At 42.6% G+C, this 25,182-nt stretch overlaps 2 protein-coding genes across 4 annotated transcripts; one reads left to right on the plus strand and one right to left on the minus strand.

Annotated features, from left to right (window-relative positions):
- Nucleotides 1-216: 216 nt before the first annotated feature.
- On the plus strand, nt 217-4,593 carry LOC121531276 (ankyrin repeat and SOCS box protein 13). The gene is made up of 6 exons (XM_041836516.2): nt 217-373; nt 1,836-2,035; nt 2,659-2,809; nt 3,079-3,213; nt 3,531-3,722; nt 4,037-4,593. The coding sequence occupies exons 1-6, from the start codon at nt 331-333 to the stop codon at nt 4,198-4,200; spliced, it is 885 nt and encodes a 294-aa protein (XP_041692450.2). The 5' UTR covers nt 217-330; the 3' UTR covers nt 4,201-4,593.
- Nucleotides 4,594-7,037: 2,444 nt separating this feature from the next.
- Nucleotides 7,038-18,865, minus strand: LOC121531613 (neuroepithelial cell-transforming gene 1 protein). Of its 3 annotated transcripts, XM_041836922.2 has the most exons (13): nt 18,056-18,864; nt 17,222-17,288; nt 14,148-14,210; nt 13,885-13,950; nt 13,195-13,302; nt 12,799-12,969; nt 11,362-11,424; nt 11,181-11,277; nt 10,817-10,893; nt 9,824-10,081; nt 9,476-9,646; nt 9,049-9,235; nt 7,038-8,745 (listed from the first exon to the last, which is right to left on the minus strand). In XM_041836922.2, exons 1-13 carry the CDS (start codon nt 18,193-18,195, stop codon nt 8,363-8,365), a joined length of 1,851 nt encoding a protein of 616 aa, XP_041692856.2. In that variant the 5' UTR covers nt 18,196-18,864; the 3' UTR covers nt 7,038-8,362. The 3 variants fall into 3 exon arrangements, with proteins under 3 accessions (XP_041692856.2, XP_041692857.2, XP_041692858.2); XM_041836923.2 differs by lacking the exon at nt 13,885-13,950 and having other exon boundaries at nt 18,056-18,865; XM_041836924.2 differs by lacking the exons at nt 13,885-13,950; nt 14,148-14,210.
- Nucleotides 18,866-25,182: the final 6,317 nt, after the last annotated feature.

The raw sequence follows: 25,182 nt of genomic DNA on the forward strand, positions 1-25,182 counted from the left end.
GTAACATATAATATGAATTGTAATTCATAACATATAATATGAAATGGGTGATGGACAACCACAAATGAATACATACCATAAAAAACGTAAAATTTCATACTAAATGGAGAGTCTCATACAGAATAATGTGAAACGCCCTGAGACCAGGTTGCAACAAACTACATATCCCACAAGCCATTGATGTTCTTTTTAGTTCTGTGCGCTTCTAATTTAAGCCATCATCCACCACTATCAACAACGTTACTGCAGCAATGCTTCCCTGGTCTTCTCTGCGTTTTAAAATGCATCAATTTATTCTGCATGACTAGAGGATATAATATCTATAGCTAAATGGAGATTACTCGTGCCAGACCATCGCTGTTTGGAGATATAGGTGAGATGTTTTATTTGTGTCTCGCCTGTCTGTAAGTTCAAAGAGGCTAATGCTCATGACGTAAACTGCATGAACGCTTAACCCACTATCAAAATTATAGAAAAATATTTGTCATGCCTTTCCCTTGTTGAGTATTTTATTTAGCTGGCTTATTCTGGCCAATTATTAGAAAACATTCTGTTCTTCCTTGTTTTAATAACCTAATTTGAGACCATCCAGCTAAGCTTGTTATAACAAGCTAGTGACCGGTGTATTAGAGCATTAACTATTCTGTAGGCTACGTAGGTAGCCAGGGTGATCCTTATATAACTATTCATGAACCTGTATCTATCATTTTGCCGACCAGATCATGAATCTAGCCAATGTTGTCTAGAGTTAATACATTTAAGTTAGGGCTATTCCACTGCATGTCACCAACCATCACATAGACAGACGGTGGACGTCAGCAGTGGGTAAGCCTCGTGGGGAGGGAGGGGCGGGTTTATGACAGGATTCACATGGCGTGAGAGCCGGGCCCTGGACCAATGATTTATTGCCCTGGACCCTGCAAAGCGTTTCAGCGATAACTCAAGATCTAGCACAGTGTTTTGTCAGTAACCTTATTCAGTGCTTGACTTGGACTAAAATAGCTGGTGCCGGTAAAGTCTATATTTAGGTGCAGCTCCACAATACTTTTGAGCTAATATTCTATAAGAGGTCAAGCAGTAGAACATGTAAGGTGGCGGTACTCAGCTCTGGTGAGCTCCTGCCCAAGTCAAGAACTGACCTTATTTATGAATATATACAGACATAAACTAAAGGCCTACTTTGTGTAATGAGCTCAAGTAATGTTACTGTAAAATATATAATTAAACTCCTCCCTGTTTTATGTATCTTAGATCAACAGTTATTTGGCAGAATGCGCCTGTACTGTCTGTATCATACAGTGAGCTCCAAAAGTATTGGGACAGTGACAATGTTTGTTGTTGTTTTGGAATGATACAATGACTATGACGTTAAAGTGCAGACTGTCAGCTTTAAGTTGGGGGTATTTTCATCCATATTGGGTAAACCGTTTAGAAATTACAGCACTTTTTGTATGTAGTCCCCCTATTTTAGGGGACCAAAAGTATTGGGACAAATTCATTTAAATGTGTATTAAAGTAGTCAAAAGTTTAGTATTTGGCCCATAGTCCTAGCATGCAATGATTACATCAAGCTTGTGACTCTACAAACTTTTTGAATGCATTTGCTGTTTGTTTTGGTTGTGTTTCAGATTAATTTGTGCCCAAATAGAAATGAATGGTAAATAATGTGTCATTTTGGACACAATACATTATTTACTATTAATTTCTATTGGGCAAAGTGCCAAAGGGGTGGAGTACAGAGCCAAAACAACAACAAAAAATGTGTCACTGTCCCAATACTTTTGGAGCTCACTGTATATAGGAATCCCTTGACTTTTCTCCCTCCCACCCTGCAGCTCATGGCCTGGGGTTCTGGACAGACCGTTCGGCGGTACACGAGGCAGCTGCCCAGGGCAAGGCTCTTCAGCTACAGAAGCTGATCCAGGGAGGGGCAGCGGTCAACATAGTGGCTGTGGACTCCATCACCCCCCTCCACGAGGCCTGCATACAGGGGCAGACACAGTGTGTCCGGTTGCTGCTGGACGCTGGCGCTCAGGTGGGTCAGAGGGCTATTTGTCACTTGTGATAGGTCTGTCGGTAGTGGCACTATTCTGAATATGGGTGGGGGGGAACCTTAGGATGGTGACTTATCTGCAGTAACCCCTACATGCAAACAACTGTGACTGTTTCTGTGAGGGGCGAGAGACATTTGAATAGAATCCAAATTACAAATTTGACGGGGGAGCTAGTACCTGGGACCCTAAGGGTTTTTAGATTTGCTATTACACATTGATTTGTTATAAGATTGTTATAAAATTCACCATCGAGTTCAGATTCTCTATTTAAGGACACTTGGTGGGGGTATCAGTGAACATTTTAAAATGTTGTGCCGTAATGTTGATGTGTGCCTGCCTGCCTGCCTGCCTGCCTGCCTGCCTGCCTGCCTGCCTGCCTGCCTGCCTGCCTGTCTGCCTGTCTGCCTGTCTGCCTGTCTGCCTGTCTGTCTGTCTGTCTGTCTGTCTGTCTGTCTGTCTGTCTGTCTGTCTGTCTGTCTGTCTGTCTGTCTGTCTGTCTGTCTGTCCGTCCGTCCGTCCGTCCGTCCGTCCGTCCGTCCGTCCGTCCGTCCGTCTGTGTGTCTGTCTGTGTGTCTGTCTGTGTGTGTCTGTCTGTCTCACTCAGGTGGATGCGCGGAACATTGACGGCAGTACCCCTCTGTGCGATGCCTGTGCTGCGGGGAGCCTGGAGTGTGTGAAACTACTCATACAGCACGGGGCTACGGTCAACCCTCCACTGTTCACCTTCTCACCCCTCCACGAGGCCTGCATGGGGGGTACATGTTGTTGATTTTGATTACAACAAGGTTCATGTTGTCATGTTGTGAGAGAGGGGGGGGGGGCAGCAGTCCTGGACCCCACACACAGCATAAAGAACACACACTGGGATAATGGGGTAATGTGTAGTTTGTCCCCCTCAATACCCAAGTGTCTTAAACTATGACTGACGTGTGTGTGTGTGTGTGTGTGCGTGCGTGTGTGTGTGTGTGTGTGTGTGTGTGTCTGTGTCTGTGTGTGTGTGTGTGCGTGTATGTGTGTGTTACAGGTAACTCTGACTGCGTTCAGCTCATGATAGACGTGGGAGCTCTGATGGAGGCCCATGACTGCCACTTTGGGACTCCACTACATGTAGCGTGTGCCAGACAACACTTTGACTGCGCCAAGGTGCTCCTCAATGCAGGTGGGTGGACCACGTTGTGGTAACATTATTTCAAAGTGTTGTTTTGCTCCTGATCTTTCAAAGGCCATTCATGGGAATTTGCTCTCTCAAGTAAGTGCCTAATCTAACCATAAAAATAAGGTGCAACTTGAGAGCCTGAGAAACTTCAGACTTCCATTTGAAAGCATTACACAAATTAAAACCACAACTTGATCTTGAAACTTTGCCGTTAAAACAATGTTCTGTACTTTTTGATGCAGGTTGTAATCTTCAGAATGTGTGTAACGGTAGGTCTTGACCACTTGCCTTTAAAACCAAACCTTTTCATATTCTCCAAGGGGCAAATGTGAACGCTGCCAAGCTTCACGAGACGGCGCTCCATCACGCAGCCAAAGTAAAGAACGTGGATCTGATCGAGCTGCTGATTGAATTCGGTGGGAACATATATGCCAGGGACAACCTGGGCAAAAAGCCCATCAACTACACAAGTCAAGGGTCTCCCACCAATATCTGCCTAGAGTTCTATGAAAGTAAGTATTTTATTCATACAACGTAGGTAGAAAAGACTAGAAAAGTCTACAGATTATCCCATGTATGAAAATATGACCTTCAAAGAGAGTTGTATACACACCTTTTTCACACTACTGAGCAGAGCTGCGCTGCATTACACTAGCCTTGTTATGCATCCACCATAGTTGCTGGAACCGTGCTGGAGAGGACAATGTGAAAATAAAATATTTGAGCTTCACACAATACAATTCAGTTTGGCACGATAGTGTGAAAAGGGTTAATATAATATCTTAGGGTATTTTATCTCAACTGCCATGTTTTGGCTCTTCCCCAGATACTCCCCTCAGTCTACAACAGATCAGCAGGATAGCTCTGAGAACAGGACTGGGCAGAAGAGCCCTGGACGACGTGTCCAAACTGGGCTTGCCCAATCGCATCACCTGCTACCTCTCATACCAGCCACCACCAGATCTGGACTTGGACTTTGACTACTTCTAACAAGCCCCGTCTTTTTATGAGTCTGTTTTGTCTTATGCCGATCGATTCCACCACAATTAGCCTGGTCCCAGGTCTGTTTGTGTTCTTGCCAATGCCAACTCATTGGAATGCTGACATGTTTTAACCAATTAGCATAACAATGGCTGATAGCACAGACAGACTGGCACTCAGCCAAGATGGGAATGCAGATGGATATATTGTTTATTTATAGAATGGCCAAGATGCAGGGTAGTCAGGTCCCAGATCTGTTTGTGCGGTCTTGCCAACTCCTATGGTCATTGTCAGGCTAAACATGCTTTGACAACGACTATAGGAGTTGTTTATACAGTACACTATTTTTTACTATTTTCTACAATAGTGAAGACATCAAAACTATGAAATAACACATATGGAATCATGTGGTAACCATAAAAGTGTTAAACAAATCAAAATGTATTTTATATTTGAGATTCTTAAAATAGCCACCCTTTGCCTTGATGACAGCTTTGCACACTCTTGGCATTCTCTCAACCAGCTTCACCTGGAATGCTTTTCCAACAGACTCGAAGGAGTTCCCACATATGCTGAGCACTTGTTGGCTGCTTTTCCTTCACTCTGCGGTCCGACTCATCCCAAACCATCTCAATTTGGTTGAGATCGGGGGATTGTGGAGGCCAGGTCATCTGATGCAGCACTCCATCACTCTCCTTCTTGGTAAAATAGCCCTTACACAGCCTGGAGGTATGTTGGGTCATTGTCCTGTTGAAAACAAATGATAGTCCCATTAAGCCCAAACCAGATGGGATGGCGTATCACTGCAGAATGCTGTGGTAGCCATGCTGGTTAAGTGTGCCTTGAATTCTAAATAAATCACAGACAGTGTCACCAACAAAGATTTCCACCGGTCTAATGTCCATTGCTCGTATTTCTTGGCCCAAGAAAGTCTCTTCTTCTTATTGGTGTCCTTTAGTAGTGGTTTCCTTGCAGCAATTTGACCATGAAGGCCTGATTCACACAGTCTCCTCTGAACAGTTGATGTTGAGATGTGTCTGTTACTTGAACTCTGTGAAGCATTTATTTGGGCTGCAATTTCTGAGGCTGGTAACTCTAATGAACGTATCCTCTGCAGCAGAGGGCACTCTGGGTCTACCATTCATATGGCGGTCCTCATGAGAGCCAGTTTCATCATAGCGCTTGATGGTTTTTGTGACTGCACTGGAAGAAACGTTCAAATTTCTTGAAATGTTCCGTATTGACTGACCTTCATGTCTTAAAGTAATGATGGACTGTTGTTTCTCTTATTTGAGCTGTTCTTGCCATAATATGGACTTGGTCTTTGCCAAATAGGGCTAGCCTCTGTATACCCTCCCTACCTTGTCACAACACAACTGATTGGCTCAAACGCATTAAGAAGAAAGTAAATTACACAAATGAACTTTTAACAAGGCACACCTGTTAATTGAAATGCATTCCAGGTGACTACCTCATGAAGCTGGTTGGGAGAATGACAAGAGTGTGCAAAGCTGTCATCAAGGCAAAGGGTGGCTATTTGAAGAATCTCAAATATAAAATATATTTTGATTTGTTTAACACTTTTTTGGTTACTACATGATTCCATATGTGTTATTTCATAGTTTTGATGTCTTCACTATTATTCTACAATGTAGAAAATAGTAAAAATAAAGAAAACCCTTGAATGAGTAGGTGTTCTAAAACTTTTGACCAGTAGTGTACAAACAGATCTGGGACCAGGCTATAGGCAGGGGAGACCAAACTAATTTGTCAGAGTTAGGGTTTCAGTCAAACTACAATGAAAAATTAGGGATATAAATGTAACCTTACTGACCTGACAGGTGTCCGCTAGCTATGCTAGAAAGGGCGGTATTTAATCTGTATCACAGAAGCACAATAGAAATGTAAAGGTCATTTCCGATTGAGCTGAGATATGCAGCGTTTACCTTGAATGCAGTCTCCGCCAACACGGATTTTCCACGATATGGATTGAATCTAGGCCTAAGCGTTCCGGTAAGCATAGTCTTATGCTTGGACCAAGATCTATTTGTCCTGCCTTCTGTTTGGGATGTTGTGCCTTGCCAACTGCAAGACGGCACAAACAGATCTGGAACCAGGCTAGTCTGTCCAACCTTTCTGAATTCTTAAATATTTTAGCTAAGCTTTTAGGATTGTGTAATTGTGTAAATATCAAACAGATATGTTTATTTTTGAATAATGTGTATATAAACTATGTAAATAATAAATAATTTATGATTTATGTAAATTCCATTAATACTGTTTGTGTAAGTATCCAAATAAGACTATTTTGAGTTTAAGTGTTGCATTTTGTCTTCTGCATGGTTGGAGTGTTGGAAATATGGGTGTTGTTACAGGTGTCAAGTGCACACCCCTTGAAATTAATTTCTGCATGTTATCATATTAATTGATTTTAATGCATATTATTGTTCTTAATAGTTTTTACTCTTCCATTGTTGCTTTACTGAAAATAAGTTATATTGTGTTATATTTTGGAACGTGTAAACCAAGCACCCAAGAAACAGTGCCATTTTCACAATACTTTTTGACGAGAAATGCAGAATTACTGTGTGGTTAGAAATGACTTTTATCTGTCACAGTAAACAATCGGTTGGAGAATGGGGAAGGAACATCTCGTCTGGTGGAAGTAGGGGCTTTCAAGGGTTAAAACGTTTGCAAGTAAGCATGGTTTAGCGGTCACTGTCAGCTTCCGAGCATGCTGACGCAAACACACTAGAGGACTTCCTCTTTCTTCACATTAGAGGTCTTATTTTCACTCCTCCAGTGACAGCTGACACACACAGAAATCTCACAGCATCGATTCAAACTTCAGATCCAAAGCTCTTTATTTTTAATTGAAAAGGAATTAAATACACACACACACACAGGTAGCTTCTAGCAGATTTTGCCTCGCATAATCTTTAATTGGTCTTTCCATTTTCAGTATCCATACCAAGCATTCCAGTGATACTTTCCCCTCTCTTTGCACACAGCATAACTTGTTGATCGTTGTTCTACTTATGTCTCTCACACAAAGTTCTCAAGAGAACTCATTCTGAAACCTTACTTTCCCACCATTAATTCAACTCAGTTGCGGTCCAATTCTCTACCCTTCTCCCTAGGTTTGCCCTCGTACACTACACTTTGCGCACTCTCCCTCGCGGATTTAAAAGGAATGGACTGGTTTAAGGAATACGGTAGAAACTCCCTTCAGCCATACTTACACTAATCCAAGACTTTTTAAAATGTGTGAGGAAGTGAACGAGTGCACACTTCTGGGTGAAGGAGGGTAGAGAATCAACCCACGAGTTACCAAGCCTTCTCCTAACAACATACTCATTTCATCCTTTGTCTCCACAGACAGTTGACAAATATTTGCACGTCGTCTACACTGTGTACACTACTGGAGATCAACCTCAACACATGGCGCTGCATGGAAAGAGAGCCTGCATCCCAAATCGCACCCCATTCCCTATATAGGGTACTACTTTTGACCAGGCCACATAGGGTGTCATTTGGGGGACACAGAGAAATGGCTCAACAAAACCATTTAAAAAAACACTAACCAAGGGACACACTGACCAACCCAGTAGAAATGATTACTTAATCAAAAACAAGTGGTTAATAAATTCCAGTTCCAATCAACATATATTTCTTCTTTTAAGAGCTAAAACAGTGCTATTTTGTATAAAACAGAGTTAGTCATTTAAAAAAAAACTAATTCACAAAACCGCTGTAAAACAGATGTAAAACATTTTCAGTCACATTGGTTGGCACATATCATTTCCCTTGTAAAGTAAACCAATAATTCTTTTTACTTTCGGAAATTTACAGAACTCTTCAATTTCATTGGTTTACAGTGCACAGACTGGACGGATGTGATTGGACGGTTTTGACATAGCTGCTACATGGTCGTCATGGTACATCACTGCTATTTTCAGACATTCTTCTATGCAAATTCACTACTTGACAGACAGGTGCCATGGAAATTCACGAACAAGTAGGCTACACATTAATATTACAAATACGAAGTCCAACATAAAACCATAGAGAAGAAGACAAGGTAGAAAAGATGGACAGAGCAGTGAAGGTATACACGTGCTGGACATCCCCCCCCCTGGGCTCCATGGACTCCTCAGTTCCGGTCTCTCTCCTAAACGCCGGTCTCTTTCCTCCTGCGAAGCTGACCACGGCTCCACTCTCTTTTCATTTTACTTGAAGAATCAGACCGGGGGAGTGCCTCTGTGCCTTTACACCCTCGGATTGGATCACCGACCTGGGAACAGTCGTTCTCATCTGCCCCCTCCTCGACCTGGACCATATCGGACATGGACACCACAGAAGAACGCCGCTTGGCCCTGGTCGTAGCCTCACCGTGCTGATCTCGGAGTGGTGCCCTCTGCTTTTGGGGTTGGGCGTCGACGGCGCTCCGGAGACAGTTGAGCCACTGCTGCTTGTGGAAGACGTCGTTGACCTGCAGGGTGTGAGACTGGCCGTGGGTCGGGTCCAGGGAGGTCACGCGGAACACGTTCTTAGCTGGAGAGAGAGAGAGAGACAGTCAGAAACAACGCAGATTATATAAACTGCTGTTCATCGTAAACACGTCCATATAAAACGCCTCCTAAAGTACAACTCCTTGGTCTCAGTACCTTTCCCAAATGTATCATGAACGCAGTAAAATGTAGGTGGAGTTAACGCCACACAGGATATTGTGCCAGCAACTCACAAACTGGGCATTGAGTCCTGAGTGCAGAGATCTTCTCCAATGCATTTTTGAGAAGGACACAAGGAATTGAAGAAAGACTAATTGAGACAATTGAGTCCCAGACCATAACTCACCTTTCTCCCCCTGGCTGAAGGCCCCTCTGAAGGACCCTCCCATGCGTATGTCTCCATCCTGTAGGTCCTCCAGAGCCAGGTCTCTGATGGGGAGGGGCTGACGGTACACCTGGTAGCAGCTCCGCTCGTTACGCGTCACCGGCCGCGTCAGCACCAGCAGCTCAGAGAACAGGAACACGTGCAGCTTCTACACAACACACGGAGTTAACGTAACAGGCCTATTACTGCGAAAGCACTTTGTGACAACTGCTGATGTAAAACACGCTTTAGAAATACATTTGATTGGTTGAAAGGGGGGGGGTCAACTTCACAATGAGAAGAAAACCAGAAAGCCTGGTTACATGTTAGTTGGGGGGGGGCATACAGCCGTACAGAATAGGTTGTACTAACGTACGGGATAAACTGTGTGTGTCTAAAAAACGCTCACCGAGCCACTCTTGTTGCGTAGCTCTCCGTGACAGAGCAAGGTCTTGCAGTTGTCGATGAGCGGGTCTCTCTGCCTGTCATCCAGATACTCCAGCTTATTAATGTAGTACTGACACTCCGACTCTCCCTTCCTCACGTTGATGTCAGACAACACACCCTGGATGATGGTCATCTGGAATCACAGTATTACACTTCGGTCAAGTCAAAAGAGATTTAGAATAAATGTATTATTCTATTAGCATGTATGGGTGTACCATTTGCAACTTTACGATGTGTCTGATAAGTGTGTGTGTGTGTGTTGATGTCAGTGAGCAGCTTTAGTAGGGTCGTGTGAGTGCGCTCTACAAACCGCTTTCTCCAGGCAGGGTACATCAGGGTGGTCTGGCGGGGTATGCCTCAGTATCTCTCTCAGCAGTAGGGGGTATTTGACCAGCCGGCTCCTGGGTATATCCAGGAAGCTCCACAGGTCCAGCTTCCTGCTGAAGGGAGACTCCAGGCAGCGCTGCAGGAAGTCCTGCACCCTCCGGTCCTGCTTCTTCTGGTCCAACAGGGCCTTGGCGGCCAGCTGGTTACTGCAATAGTCTCTGTAGGCATTAAGACCTGGCAACTAGAGGAAGACAGAGGGGTCATGAAGATGAGTCTACATATTCTCTTTTCCTTTCCAAAAAAAATAAAGAAATGAAAGAAAAGGAGTTTCATCCCTGTATGCATTCAGACAAGGAAACTTGGAAGAGAAGAAGGTGTCATTTTCAGATCATGAAAATGTCTGTTTTTTGCTTTATAAGCCAAAGATGAGAAGAAAATCAAAGATGGCAGCTGACTCCTCTCTCTAAAGACAGGGGAAGAAGAAGATCAAAGATGGCAGCTGACTCCTCTCTCTAAAGACAGGGGAAAAAGATCAAAGATGGCAGCTGACTCCTCTCTCTAAAGACAGGGGAAGAAAATCAAAGATGGCAGCTGACTCCTCTCTAAAGACAGGGGGAAAAATATCAAAGATGGCAGCTGACTCCTCTCTCTAAAGACAGGGGAAGAAGAAGATCAAAGATGGCAGCTGACTCCTCTCTCTAAAGACAGGGGAAGAAGAAGATCAAAGATGGCAGCTGCGGATGAAGGCAAACGGGGGTTGTGAGCATGACACTGGGTCTACATTTCATAAACAAACACATTCATTCTAAATGTTGGCGATGTGAGAACGATTTTACATTTCAAGTTTATTTGCGATGTGTAATTAATACATTGGAAATCTTACTCACTCGAGCTCTCGCAATAAAAATAGCCATAAAGAAATATACAAATACACATAACATCCAAAAACCTGATACACAAGAGGCGAGGCACCTACCCAGTCCATGACGATCTGTCCAATCTGACCCACTGTTCCATTAGGGCCGGTGCCCTTTGCAAGCTTATCCAACAAGTCTGTAACAAGGAGAAACGTAACCATCAGCCCTCTATTTGAAGAGATTTATTTTCAAATAGTCTGTCTGGTTTAGTAGCTGTCATACGGCCATCTGTTGTAGCCACCATCTCAAATAAAGAGTTGGCAGCACTTTCGACACGAAGGCTTAGGGCTGGGGTCAATTCCATTTCAATTTAAGAGGTAAACGGAAAACCCAACTCCAATTCTTGAAACTAAAGGAAATGTTAATGAACTGGAATTGACCCCAGCCCTGGTGAGGCTGGTAGTGAACACAAAGACCTAGTACCTTCATGAAGTGGAATGTAAGCATCCAGATCTCCAAATATATGAGTTAGCTCCTCCTCCGTCATGATGGAAAGCTTCAGCATGGGATCGTGATATGCCTGTTGAACAAGAAATAAAGCTACAGTCAATCAGCTTCATGAGAGGAAGACAGACAAACTTGTTCATTTAATCATTTATTGTACCTTTCGTGCCATTTGGAGGTCTTCAATAAGGTCCTGTTCTCCTCTGGATAGCTCATGAATGGCCTAGAGAGAACATGAATCAAGTTGTTTATAAGGCTTGCCGTTTCCGAATTCATAATCGATTACACACCAGACAAAGAGTACATGCCGAACTCCGACACAAACAGCTGACTATAACATCCGACACAAACAGCTGACTATAACATCCGACACAAACAGCTGACTATAACATCCGACACAAACAGCTGACTATAACATCCGACACAAACAGCTGACTATAACATCCGACACAAACAGCTGACTATAACATCAGACACAAACAGCTGACTATAACATCAGACACAAACAGCTGACTATAACATCAGACACAAACAGCTGACTATAACATCAGACACAAACAGCTGACTATAACATCAGACACAAACAGCTGACTATAACATCGATCCCCTTACTACATATTAGGGCTGGGCGATATGACCTAAAAAGTCCTATATATTTTTGTTGTTGCTGCTAGCGGTACCTGGTCTTATTTTCCAGAATCAATGTTCATTGATACTCACGTTTTAGTAGTATCTGCCCTGCGCGCAATTTGAGGAGTTGAGACATAAAAAGGGTATTGTTAGAAAGGTTAACTTCTCCTCTCTACAGTAAAATAATGTCGCAACAATAATGTTTTTCGGTGTCCATATGACCAATTCTGTTAGACCAAAACCGAAATGGCGAGTTGAAACCGCTTGTCAGAGAGGAAGAAGTGATCTCTCATCTTTGTTGCTGCGAGTGGCAGGGGAGGGGCTTGGCGTGTGGGGGAGGGACTTGGCGTGTGGGGGAGGGACTTGGCGTGTGGGGGAGGGACTTGGCGTGTGGGGGAGGGACTTGGCGTGTGGGGGAGGGACTTGGCGTGTGGGGGAGGGACTTGGCGTGTGGGGGAAGGGCTTGGCGTGTGGGGGAAGGGCTTGGCGTGTGGGGGAAGGGCTTGGCGTGTGGGGGGAGGGACTTGGCGTGTGGGGGAGGGGCTTGGTGTGTGGGGGAAGGGCTTGGCGTGTGGGGGAAGGGCTTGGCGTGTGGGGGAAGGGCTTGGTGTGTGTGTAAATGGAAAGGTGCACACAGCACAGGAGCAAGACCGAAAAGATAACATGAGAACAAGAGGACATAAACACTCATAAAAACAACAAATTAAAAGAATAAAGGTGAATCTTGCGATACAGGCATTTGGAATATCTCGTAAAATGATAAATTAGAATTATTCAAATTAATTCACTATATTGCCCAGCCCTACTACCTCTACTATGATAAAGCAATAAGGCATGATATATTGGGATTATACCATGTTTGGCACAACACATTATCTATAAAAAAAGTAATTGAACTATGATGATAACACATGTGCTACAGTTGTATATATATATATATATATATTTTTTTTTTTAACTGCCTTGCCTCCTGTCTCTTGATCTCTTTGGTGGAGAAGGTGCTCTTCTGGTGAACGTCCAGTGTTTCGGACCACAGAGTGCTGTTTCTGCGTTTGGGAGGTGTTGGGCCCGCTGCCTTACTGCACGACTTCCGGGACGCACCCGGCGACTTGCTGTCACCCCCACGCAGTGACATGTTCTGAGGACGTGAGTAAACAGTTAGACATGCCAGAGTTCGTCTCGGCTTCTCTGTCCGTGCCCCTCTACTGTCAATCTCCTTCTCTATAACTTCCTGCTGTTCAATAAACAAAAAAGCACACAAAAAAAGATCAGAGAAAGAAAAAAAAACGATCTACTACCAGGTCAAATGCCATTGGCTTCTGTCTGGAGTTATTACGGCGTAATACAGGGGAATATACTGTACCTGGATGGTTTGACCAAAGCGTCGGACAGCTCCATTCTTGGAAGGGGAGATCAGGTTAGCCAGAGATGACACCCGGCTCAGTGGACGCACGCGCTTGTTACTGGGCTCCTGGAAAACAGAGGAGAAATGACTTTGAGTTCTATCAGTGTTATGGATGGCAATGATGACAATCTGAATTCATACCAGGGGACATTACTAACAACCCTATCGCTTTGTTTTACTCACCATCTCACATACAGATAGATATACACATGGCAAGTGGATTCATTTATTCATCGTCAAATCCATTTGTATTTGTCACATACACGTGTTTAGCAGATGTTATTGCGGTTGTAGCGAAATGCTTGTGCTTCTAGCTCCGACAGTGCAGTAATATCTAACAAGTAATATCTAACAATTTCACAACATATAACCCAATACACACAAATCTAAGTAAGGAAGGGAATTTAAGAATATATACATATATGGACAAGCAATGACAGAGCGGCATGGACTAAGATACAGTAGAATATTATAGAATAGAACGCAGTATATACATATGAGATGAGTAGTGCAAGATATGTAAACATTATTAAAGTGACTAGTGTTCCATTTCTTAAAGTGGCCAGTAATTTCAATAGGCAGCAGCAGCCTCTAATGTCATAATCATCGTAACAGTTGTAGAAGAAGCCTGTGGGAGCATCGGCTTACTTTGAGATCAAAGCTGGACAGACTGACTGTGTCCTCATCCTCCTTTTTCTCTGTGCGTTTTCTCTTCTGTAAAAAAGGTACCAGAGCAGGCTCAGACTACAGTCAGTGACTCTCACAAGCCCGTTTGGAAAAAGAAGCAGCATATTGCCTACTGGTGTGCTGTAAATAAATATTTCACATGAGGAGGGGGGAGAAATCAACGTGTGATGGCAAGTGTTTTAATAATAAGAAATCTTGTAACATCTAGTGGAGCCTTGGCTTACTTTGAGGTCAAAGCTGGACAGACTGACAGTGTCATCATCCTTGGGCTCTTTGCGTTTTCTCTTCTGTGGGAAAGGTAAACGCAAGTACAGAGTGAGTGTGTTCCTAACCTTCACAAGACTTAAAATATGTATATAAAGTGCCTTGCATAAGTACTCAGCTCCCTGAGTCAATACATGTTAGAAACACATTTGGCATCGATTACAGCTGCGAGTCTTCTGGGTAAGTCTCTAAGAGCTTTGCACACCTGAATTGTGCAATATTTCCTCCAAAAATCTTCAAGCTCTGTTGGGGATCACGGCTATACAGCAATTTTCTAAATGTGCCATAGATTTTCAAGCAGATTTAAGTCAAAACTGTAACTTGGCCACTCAAAAACATTCACTGTCTTCTTGGTAAGCAACTCCAGTGTAGATGTGGCCTTGTGTTGTAGGTTATTGTCCTGCTGAAAGGTGATTTCCTCTCCCAGTGTCTGGTGGAAAACAAACTGGACCAGGTTTCTTTTTATCCCGGAAAAGTGTTTTCCTTTGCTGTTTTTTCCCCCAGTATTACTTTAGTGCCCTGTTGCATACAAGATGCATTTTTTAAATTTTTATATTCTGTTTATTTGTATTCTTCTTTTCACTACAGTTTTTTCCCCCTCACAGCCATTGAACTCCGTAACTGTTTTAAAATCCCCAATGGCCTCATGGTAACATCACTGAGCAGTTTCATTCCTGTCCTGCAGCTCAGTTCAGGACAACTGTATCTTTGATGTGTCTGGGTGGTTTAATACATAATCCACAGCAGAATTATTAACTTGACCATGCTTAAAGAGATACTCAATGTCTGATTTGTTATCGTTACCCATCTACCAATCACTGCCCTTCTTTATGAGGCTTTCAAAAAGCTCCCTTGTAGATGAATCTGTGCTTGAAATTCAATACTTCACCGAGGGACCTTACAGATGTTGTATGTATGGGGGACAGAGGACGGGGTAGTCATTCAAACATCATGTCAATCCCTGTTATTTCACACAGAGGGAGTCCATGTAACTTATGTGATTTGTTAAGCCACATTTTACTCTTGAACTAATTTAGGCTTGCCTAAACAAAGAGGCTGAATACTTATGCAACAACTATATTTTAGTTCTACATTTTTTATTTATATATACAGGGAGGGAAAAAAGTACTTGATCCCCTGCTGATTTTGTACGTTTGCCCACTGACAAAGAAATGATCAGTCTATAATTTTAAATGGTAGGTTTATTTGAACAGTGAGAGACAGAATAACAACAAAAAAATCCAGAAAAACATGTCAAAATGTTATAAATTGATTTGCATTTTAATGAGGGAAATAAGTATTTGACCCCCTCTCAATCAGAAAGATTTCTGGCTCCCAGGTGTCTTTTATACAGGTAACGAGCTGAGATTAGGAGCACACTCTTAAAGGAAGTGCTCCTAATCTCAGCTTGTTACCTGTATAAAAGACACCTGTCCACAGAAGCAATCAATCAGATTCCAAACTCTCCACCATGGCCAAGACCAAAGAGCTCTCCAATGATGTCAGGGACAAGATTGTAGACCTACACAAGGCTGGAATGGGCTACAAGACCATCGCCAAGCAGCTTGGTGAGAAGGTGACAACAGTTGGTGCGATTATTCGCAAATGGAAGAAACACAAAATAACTGTCAATCTCCCTCGGCCTGGGGCTCCATGCAAGGTCTCACCTCGTGGAGTGGCAATGATCATGAGAACGGTGAGGAATCAGCCCAGAACTACACGGGAGGATCTTGTCAATGATCTCAAGGCAGCTGGGACCATAGTCACCAAGAAAACAATTGATAACACACTACCCCGTGAAGGACTGAAATCCTGCAGCACCCGCAAGGTCCCCCTGCTCAAGAAAGCACATATACAGGCCCGTCTGAAGTTTGCCAATGAACATCTGAATGATTCAGAGGAGAACTGGGTGAAAGTGTTGTGGTCAGATGAGACCAAAATCGAGCTCTTTGGCATCAACTCAACTCGCCGTGTTTGGAGGAGGAGGAATGCTGCCTATGACCCCAAGAACACCATCCCCACCGTCAAACATGGAGGTGGAAACATTATGCTTTGGGGGTGTTTTTCTGCTAAGGGGACAGGACAACTTCACCGCATCAAAGGGACGATGGACGGGGCCATGTACCGTCAAATCTTGGGTGAGAACCTCCTTCCCTCAGCCAGGGCATTGAAAATGGGTCGTGGATGGGTATTCCAGCATGAAAATGACCCAAATGTCAGGAATGCTGTAGGTGGGTGTAGTGGTGGAATCAAGCGCAGGACACCGAAGTATAGTCCAAAAGACTATGGGTATTCCAGCATGACAATGACCCAAAACACAGGGCCAAGGCAACAAAGGAGTGGCTCGTGAAGAAGCACATTAAGGTCCTGGAGTGGCCTAGCCAGTCTCCAGACCTTAATCCCATAGAAAATCTGTGGAGGGAGGGAGCTGAAGGTTCAAGTTGCCAAACGTCAGCCTCGAAACCTTAATGACTTGGAGAAGATCTGCAAAGAGGAGTGGGACAAAATCCCTCCTGAGATGTGTGCAAACCTGGTGGCCAACTACAAGAAACGTCTGACCTCTGTGATTGCCAACAATGGTTTTGCCACCAAGTACTAAGTCATGTTTTGCAGAGGGGTCAAATACTTATTTCCCTCATTAAAATGCTAATCAATTTATAACATTTTTTACATGCGTTTTCAGGATTTTGTTGTTATTCTGTCTCTCACTGTTCAAATAAACCTACCATTAAAATTATAGACTGATCATGTCTTTGTCAGTGGGCAAACTTACAAAATCAGCAGGGGATCAAATACTTTTTTCCCTCACTGTAAAAAAAAAAGGGACAATTTAATTGTAACACAAACAATTTGAAGAAATCCAAGGGGTCTGAATACTTTTGCAAGGCAGTGTACATTTCACATGGAAATGAATGAAGTATTTATTTTGTACTGTGTTAAATTTGATTGACTGACTTTGTAGTAATTGAGAAAGACAGATGTTGGTTTGATGTTGGCATTACATCAGTTTAGTACTAGCTACAGTACTACTCACCAGATTGAAGTCCCATGGTGTTCCTGGAGTCAGAAAGGTGAAGGAACTCCCTCTGCATAGTGGAGGTCTACAGGGTGAGAGAGAAAACAGCCAGAAATAAACACTATGAGATATTCATACTGTAACCCAACCAAAATGCCCCTACTTAGGGCGTATGGACTCTTTGACAATCAGATACATACACAAATCATACTTTTGGTGTTATTATTAAGTGTAGACTTAGAGGCAAAGCATAAAACTTTGACCATGACTGAATGTGCATTTCCTCTAAGGTGTTCTAGATAAACCTACCACACCGATATAGAGTAACAATGTTATCTTTTGATGGACTCTTTCCTCAGGAGATAGTAAGCTCAGCATCAGATGCCTCTAAAAGGCTGTGGGGTGGTCCACTGATGTACTGTTATGGACGTAGTTAGCTATCTATTTAGGCTATTTCGACAAATTTGAGACTAATCAAACTTCACATTTGTTTGTCTAAATAAATCAAACGAACTAGTTAGTTACATACTAGTTAGTATAGTCACGGTACGTTTTTAACTAATTTAGCTAACGTACTACACTACTAGAGCGCAATTTAAAAATTATCGCTGATGATGCAGTGTTTGTTTGATAGAGATTAAAACCAGGGGACCCTAGCTAGCTAACGTTAGCTAGTTACGTTAGGCTAGCTAGTTAGTAGCACATGAAAGGCCTACCTGAATCCATATTTATTGAACCATGAATGATTTGCCATGTGATGTGACAAAAATCTGGCTAGCATATCGGGCTAATCTTTAATATTATTAAGTCAAAACACGCATTTATTTATCAATATTACCCATCGCGCCTTACTTTTTGGAGTTGTTGACAGTGGCGGGGGAGGTTTCGGAGCTGACGACCGCTAGGCTGATGGTGGATGTTCTCTTCGAGGAAATCCTTCGACTCTTCGGCTTGTCTTCCACTGCTAATTCGACCACCTCCGACTCCTCCATTTTAGAGGTTGGGTGTAGGAAGCTAGCTAGCTAATTCAAAACAATAAAATTATAATGAAACAGCAACGACGATGAAAGAAAGAAACCAATCTGCAGTAAATCCATCAACCCAACCAAAAGTGACGGCGGAAGTTTGAATATGGCGGAATATCAAAGATCGACCAATGAGGAAAACGCTCGAGGATTTAGAGTGGGAGGAGTTAATTGAGTGAAAAGAATGTTGAGGAAAACAGGTTGGTGGTCTCTCTGCAGTGCATCTCAGTGAGACGCATGGCCGGATGAAGAAATCAGTGCTGCGGTTAGCAAAAAAATTGGGAGTTGTTGAGAAATTGTTTTATTCTATTGGTTCTACAGACAGATTAGTCTTCTCTTTTCAGCAGTATGCTTTTTCTTTCCAAACTGTACGTTTTTCCCGCGATTGTATTTTGAAATCTGCAAAAGACAAATTGACAGCAGCAACCAACCATAGAAATATAATCCATAGATGGCAGTTCCCATTCAAATCAGGACTGGCATCCATTGCTTGAGTACCCATGATTTTCACATTCAAATTACCAGGGTAAGCGGTTACAAAACCCATCTATGGATTATATGTCTATGACCAGAACGCAGAAAACTGTATATTTGGCGTGCATGCTGCCCAAACTGCCTCTGCGGTTTTCCCAACTGTAGGCATCCTGGTAACTGCCAAAATAAAGGAAATACTTTAGTAAATGAGGGATACAAAGTATTATGGTGTGGGGTGCATTTTCCTGGCATGGTTTAGGCCCACTTGTAGAATCTATGCATTTACATTTACATTTACATCATTTAGCAGACGCTCTTATCCAGAGCGACTTACAAATTGGTGCATTCACCTTTTTTTTGGGGGGGTAAGGGGGGTTGAAGGATTACTTTATCCCATCCCAGGTATTCCTTAAAGAGGTGGGGTTTCAAGTGTCTCCGGAAGGTGGTGAGTGACTCCGCTGTCCTGGCGCATTGAAGCTGTTCTGGCAGCTTGTGGTGGCCCAACACCCTTTCCAGACACTTTATGTTGGTGTTTCCTTTATTTTGGCAGATACCTGTATGTGCTTGTGATAAAACTTAAACTACAAATATTTTTGTTATAAACTATTGATCCTCTGTGGCTAAATCATGCTCTCTGGTGTATTTTGAACATTGAGAGAGGGCTCCTGTGGTTGGATAAAAAATTATAATAAGACAAAAAATAACGTGTTTTTTTCCCCGTTTTTTTTCGCTTGGGCCAAGCCCTGACTCACACAATTGACCAGTCACATTTATTTATTCTGCCATTTTTATTTGTATTAATCAGTTACCCAATCAAGGCAGGGGCCCCCCAGTTATCCACGTGGTCCCCCTACCTCCTCTCCTCCCCCATCTGATGATTAGCAGAGCGGCAGCAGGCAGTAGCAGGCTGTCTACACTCATTGAGAGCGGGCTACTGAGTCCTCCTGTGGTTGGCTGTTGCAGTAAAAAAATATATATATATACAGTTGAAGTCGGAAGTTTACATACACTTAGGTTGGAGTCATTAAAACTCGTTTTCAACCACTCTGTGAAAAAACAGAGTTTAAATGTATTTGGCTAAGGTGTATGTAAACTTCCGACTTCAACTGTATATACTATATATATAATATATACTGTATATATAATATATACAGTACATATTTCCTTTATTATTCTAAAAATGTTTTGCTTCCTCTTGGGCCCCCTACGGGCCTGGGCCCAGGGGCTTCAGCCCCTGCATTAATCTGGCCCTGGTGAGAAGAATGAAAAAAATGATTAGTAAAGAAATGGCTTTTGGTTCATTTAAAGGATTTATTAAACGTCTGATAGTTGACCTTTGCATTGGTACACATGTCATATAGAACACAAGTAGAGATAACACTGATCCTAGATCTGTGGTGAGGCGCAACCTCTAAAAGTGCATGGGAAAAACACCTCTGTAGAGTTATGAAAAGTGTGCTGTAAAATGCTTATTTCTTTTCAAATCCGCATCAGGCTCCAATTAATGTTAATTATCTGGCCCTGGACAATGAGCAAGAAGCGTTGAATGAGGGTGGTTGTGGTGGTGGACATGTAGGTCAGTGGATTGTAACAATGTGACATTCATTTGTGCATTTTAATATTCCATTGGTTCCCAGCTAATATGGAACACTGTTACAGTAACACTGAATACTGGAAGAGAAATTCCCATATACAGTGGGGCAAAAAAGTATTTAGTCAGCCACCAATTGTGCAAGTTCTCCCACTTAAAAAGATGAGAGAGGCCTGTAATTTTCATCATAGGTACACGTCAACTATGACAGACAAAATGAGAAAAAAAAATTCAGAAAATCACATTGTAGGATTTTTAATGAATTTATTGGCAAATGATGGTGGAAAATAAGTATTTGGTCAATAACAAAAGTTTCTCAATACTTTGTTATATACCCTTTGTTGGCAATGACACAGGTCAAACGTTTTCTGTAAGTCTTCACAAGGTTTTCACACACTGTTGCTTGTATTTTGGCCCATTCCTCCATGCAGATCTCCTCTAGAGCAGTGATGTTTTGGGGCTGTCGCTGGGCAACACAGACTTTCAACTCCCCTCCAAAGATTTTCTATGGGGTTGAGATCTGGAGACTGGCTAGGCCACTCCAGGACCTTGAAATGCTTCTTACGAAGCCACTCCTTCGTTGCCCCGGGCGGTGTGTTTGGGATCATTGTCATGCTGAAAGACCCAGCCACGTTTCATCTTCAATGCCCTTGCTGATGGAAGGAGGTTTTCACTCAAAATCTCACGATACGTGGCCCCATTCATTCTTTCCTTTACACGGATCAGTCGTCCTGGTCCCTTTGCAGAAAAACAGCCCAAAAGCATGATGTTTCCACCCCCATGCTTCACAGTAGGTATGGTGTTCTTTGGATGCAACTCAGCATTCTTTGTCCTCCAAACATGACGAGTTGAGTTTTTACCAAAAAGTTATATTTTGGTTTCATCTGACCATATGACATTCTCCCCAATCCTCTTCTGGATCATCCAAATGCACTTCAGACGGGCCTGGACATGTACTGGCTTAAGCAGGGGGACACGTCTCGCACTGCAGGATTTGAGTCCCTGGCGGCGTAGTGTGTTACTGATGGTAGGCTTTGTTACTTTGGTCCCAGCTCTCTGCAGGTCATTCACTAGGTCCCCCCGTGTGGTTCTAGGATTTTTGCTCACCGTTCTTGTGATCATTTTGACCCCACGGGGTGAGATCTTGCGTGGAGCCCCAGATTGAGGGAGATTATCAGTGGTCTTGTATGTCTTCCATTTCCTAATAATTGCTCCCACAGTTGATTTCTTCAAACCAAGCTGCTTACCTATTGCAGATTCAGTCTTCCCAGCCTGGTGCAAGTCTACAATTTTGTTTCTGGTGTCCTTTGACAGCTCTTTGGTCTTGGCCATTGTGGAGTTTGGAGTGTGACTGTTTGAGGTTTTGGACAGGTGTCTTTTATACTGATAACATGTTCAAACAGGTGCCATTAATACAGGTAACGAGTGGAGGACAGAGGAGCCTCTTAAAGAAGAAGTTACAGGTCTGTGAGAGCCAGAAATCTTGCTTGTTTGTAGGTGACCAAATACTTATTTTCCACCATAATTTGCAAATAAATTCATTAAAAAATCCTACAATGGGATTTTCTGGATTTTTTTTCTCAATTTGTCTGTCATAATTGACGTGTACCTATGATGAAAATTACAGGCCTCTCTCATCTTTTTAAGTGGGAGAACTTGCACAATTGGTGGCTGACTAAATACTTTTTTTCCCCACTGTATGTGAGTCAGTGAACACTGCAAAGATGATTGATGTCTCTCTGAACAGCACTAGAACATCTCCTGACTGGAAGACACTGTCATGGCTGCTTCACTCTTTTCGATGATGGCCTATACCAATGTAATCAAATTCAAACCTATTTGTTATTCAAATTTAGAGTTCATAATAATATGTAATACATGCATTTTATACATATTCAAGGTCGATTGAATTTCTCAATGATTGGACCACAGACAGCCGACATTATAATACTGTATACTAGTGCTGCATTTAATATGTTGGAGTTGTTGCCAACCGAGTTTTCAAAAAATCCCATCATTACTCCCATTTGGTCATAATATTGTTGTTTATGAAAAAACAGGATCCATTCTATTGGCTGTATGAGGCAAAGTCAAGGGAATTATGTTAATAAAATCACTTAATATGATTACAGGGCCATCATCACATAGAAACACATTTAGGACCAACCGTTTGCATGACATTACTTTAAGCCTAGCAGAAAGACCTTAGAGAAAGAAGTCATCATGTAATCATTCATACCCCAAGGCCGTTTATGAAACAAAAGGACACGTCAGATTTATGAGGTACAGAGAGAACACGCAGTACGTGTTAATACTGTGGTGGCCGTATTTCTCATTTTAATTCAAGGACATTAGAATAGATTAGGGTTGAGGAGAGAAGAACTCATCCTTCCCAAGAACAAAGACAAATGTAGATTTGAAATAACTGAAAACAGACTAGACATGTTTTCTTATGAATATTACATTAGAATGCCAGCATGTGACAGAGTGGTTGTGTGCCGAAATGACACCCTATTCCCTACATAGTACACATTAGACCCTATGACTATAGTGAATAGGGTGCCATTTCAGACACAGTCAGTGTTTCATCTGATATTATTCAGCATGGCATTGTCTTTAATAATAATCATATTATGTATTCTACAAACTCTCAGAGACAGTGTTGTAGGCCTACAGTAACCAGAGGCTCTTCATTATTAGACAAAGAATAACAGCGGATGCTGAAATGTGAAGTATTTTGATTATGTAATCCTGGAGAATAGCTCTTGCATTCATTTCTGCCTGAATAATTGGCTCAGACAAGCAATCAATGCTAGGCCCATCTAGATTTGAGAATGGAGATTAGGAAAGGACATGTTGGCCCTCTGGTAAACATTTTCATATCGCTTGTCGTATTGTAGTTGTACCACAACATGGGAATACGTCACAAAAAGTGTTTTGATAACAACATGCAGTTTAACGACTTCCTGACCTGTGGGCCTATAGGTCTGGGCCTTCATTCATAAAGAAACTCAGAGAAGGAGTGCTGATCAGCAAGATCAAAAAGGCTCAACTGATCCTAGATAAGCACCTCTACTCTGAGAGGTTTTATGAATACGTGTCCACTGCCCAGGTTTCCGTTATCACTCAGTCAAACCATCTCCTTGGACTCTGCTGGCCGTCCTTTGTGTGTACATCATCATCTCCTTTATGTGTACATCATCATCTCCTTTATGTGTACATCATCATCTCCTTTATGTGTACATCATCATCTCCTTTATGTGTACATCATCATCTCCGTTTGTAGATCATCATCATCATCATCATCATCTCCTTTATGTGTACATCATCATCTCCGTTTGTAGATCATCATCATCATCATCATCTCCTTTATGTGTACATCATCATCATCTCCTTCGTGTGTACATCATCATCTCCTTCGTGTGTACATCATCAGCTCAGTGAGTCCGTCCATTCATCCCCCTTTAATCAGCCTCTCTGTCTGTCAGGTGAAATATAGAGTCCGACATTGAAGAGCGAGGGGTGTGTGTCTTTATAATGTCAGATAAGACAGTGTGTGTGTGAGTGCAAGTGTGTGTAGGACCGTAACCAGGGTCTGAGTTTTAGTGAATGCTAAAATACTATTTAGAGAACAGCAAAAACAAGCCAAAATGACCCCAGTCATTATCACATTGCTTGCTATATTCACCTCAGTCTACAGTGGGGAAAAAAAGTATTTAGTCAGCCACCAATTGTGCAAGTTCTCCCACTTAAAAAGACGAGAGAGGCCTGTAATTTTAATCATAGGTACACGTCAACTATGACAGACAAAATGAGTAATAAAAATCCAGAAAATCACATTGTAGGATTTTTTATGAATTTATTTGCAAATTATGGTGGAAAATAAGTATTTGGTCAATAACAAAAGTTTCTCAATACTTTGTTATATACCCTTTGTTGGCAATGACACAGGTCAAACGTTTTCTGTAAGTCTTCACAAGGTTTTCACAAACTGTTGCTGGTATTTTGGCCCATTCCTCCATGCAGATCTCCTCTAGAGCAGTGATGTTTTGGGGCTGTCGCTGGGCAACACAGACTTTCAACTCCCTCCAAAGATTTTCTATGGGGTTGAGATCTGGAGACTGGCTAGGCCACTCCAGGACCTTGAAATGCTTCTTACGAAGCCACTCCTTCGTTGCCCGGGCGGTGTGTTTGGGATCATTGTCATGCTGAAAGACCCAGCCACGTTTCATCTTCAATGCCCTTGCTGATGGAAGGAGGTTTTCACTCAAAATCTCACGATACATGGCCCCATTCATTCTTTCCTTTACACGGATCAGTCGTCCTGGTCCCTTTACAGAAAAACAGCCCCAAAGCATGATGTTTCCACCCCCATGCTTCACAGTAGGTATGGTGTTCTTTGGATGCAACTCAGCATTCTTTGTCCTCCAAACACGACGAGTTGAGTTTTATTTTGGTTTCTTCTGACCATATGACATTCTCCCAATCCTCTTCTGGATCATCCAAATGCACTCTAGCAAACTTCAGACGGGCCTGGACATGTACTGGCTTAAGCAGGGGGACACGTCTGGCACTGCAGGATTTGAGTCCCTGGCGGTGTAGTGTGTTACTGATGGTAGGCTTTGTTACTTTGGTCCCAGCTCTCTGCAGGTCATTCACTAGGTCCCCCCGTGTGGTTCTGGGATTTTTGCTCACCGTTCTTGTGATCATTTTGACCCCACGAGGTGAGATCTTGCGTGGAGCCCCAGATCGAGGGAGATTATTAGTGGTCTTGTATGTCTTCCATTTCCTAATAATTGCTCCCACAGTTGATTTCTTCAAACCAAGCTGCTTACCTATTGCAGATTCAGTCTTCCCAGCCTGGTGCAGATCTACAATTTAGTTTCTGG

Source organism: Coregonus clupeaformis, chromosome 19 (genome assembly GCF_020615455.1).
Source record: "Coregonus clupeaformis isolate EN_2021a chromosome 19, ASM2061545v1, whole genome shotgun sequence".
NCBI lineage: Eukaryota > Metazoa > Chordata > Actinopteri > Salmoniformes > Salmonidae > Coregonus > Coregonus clupeaformis.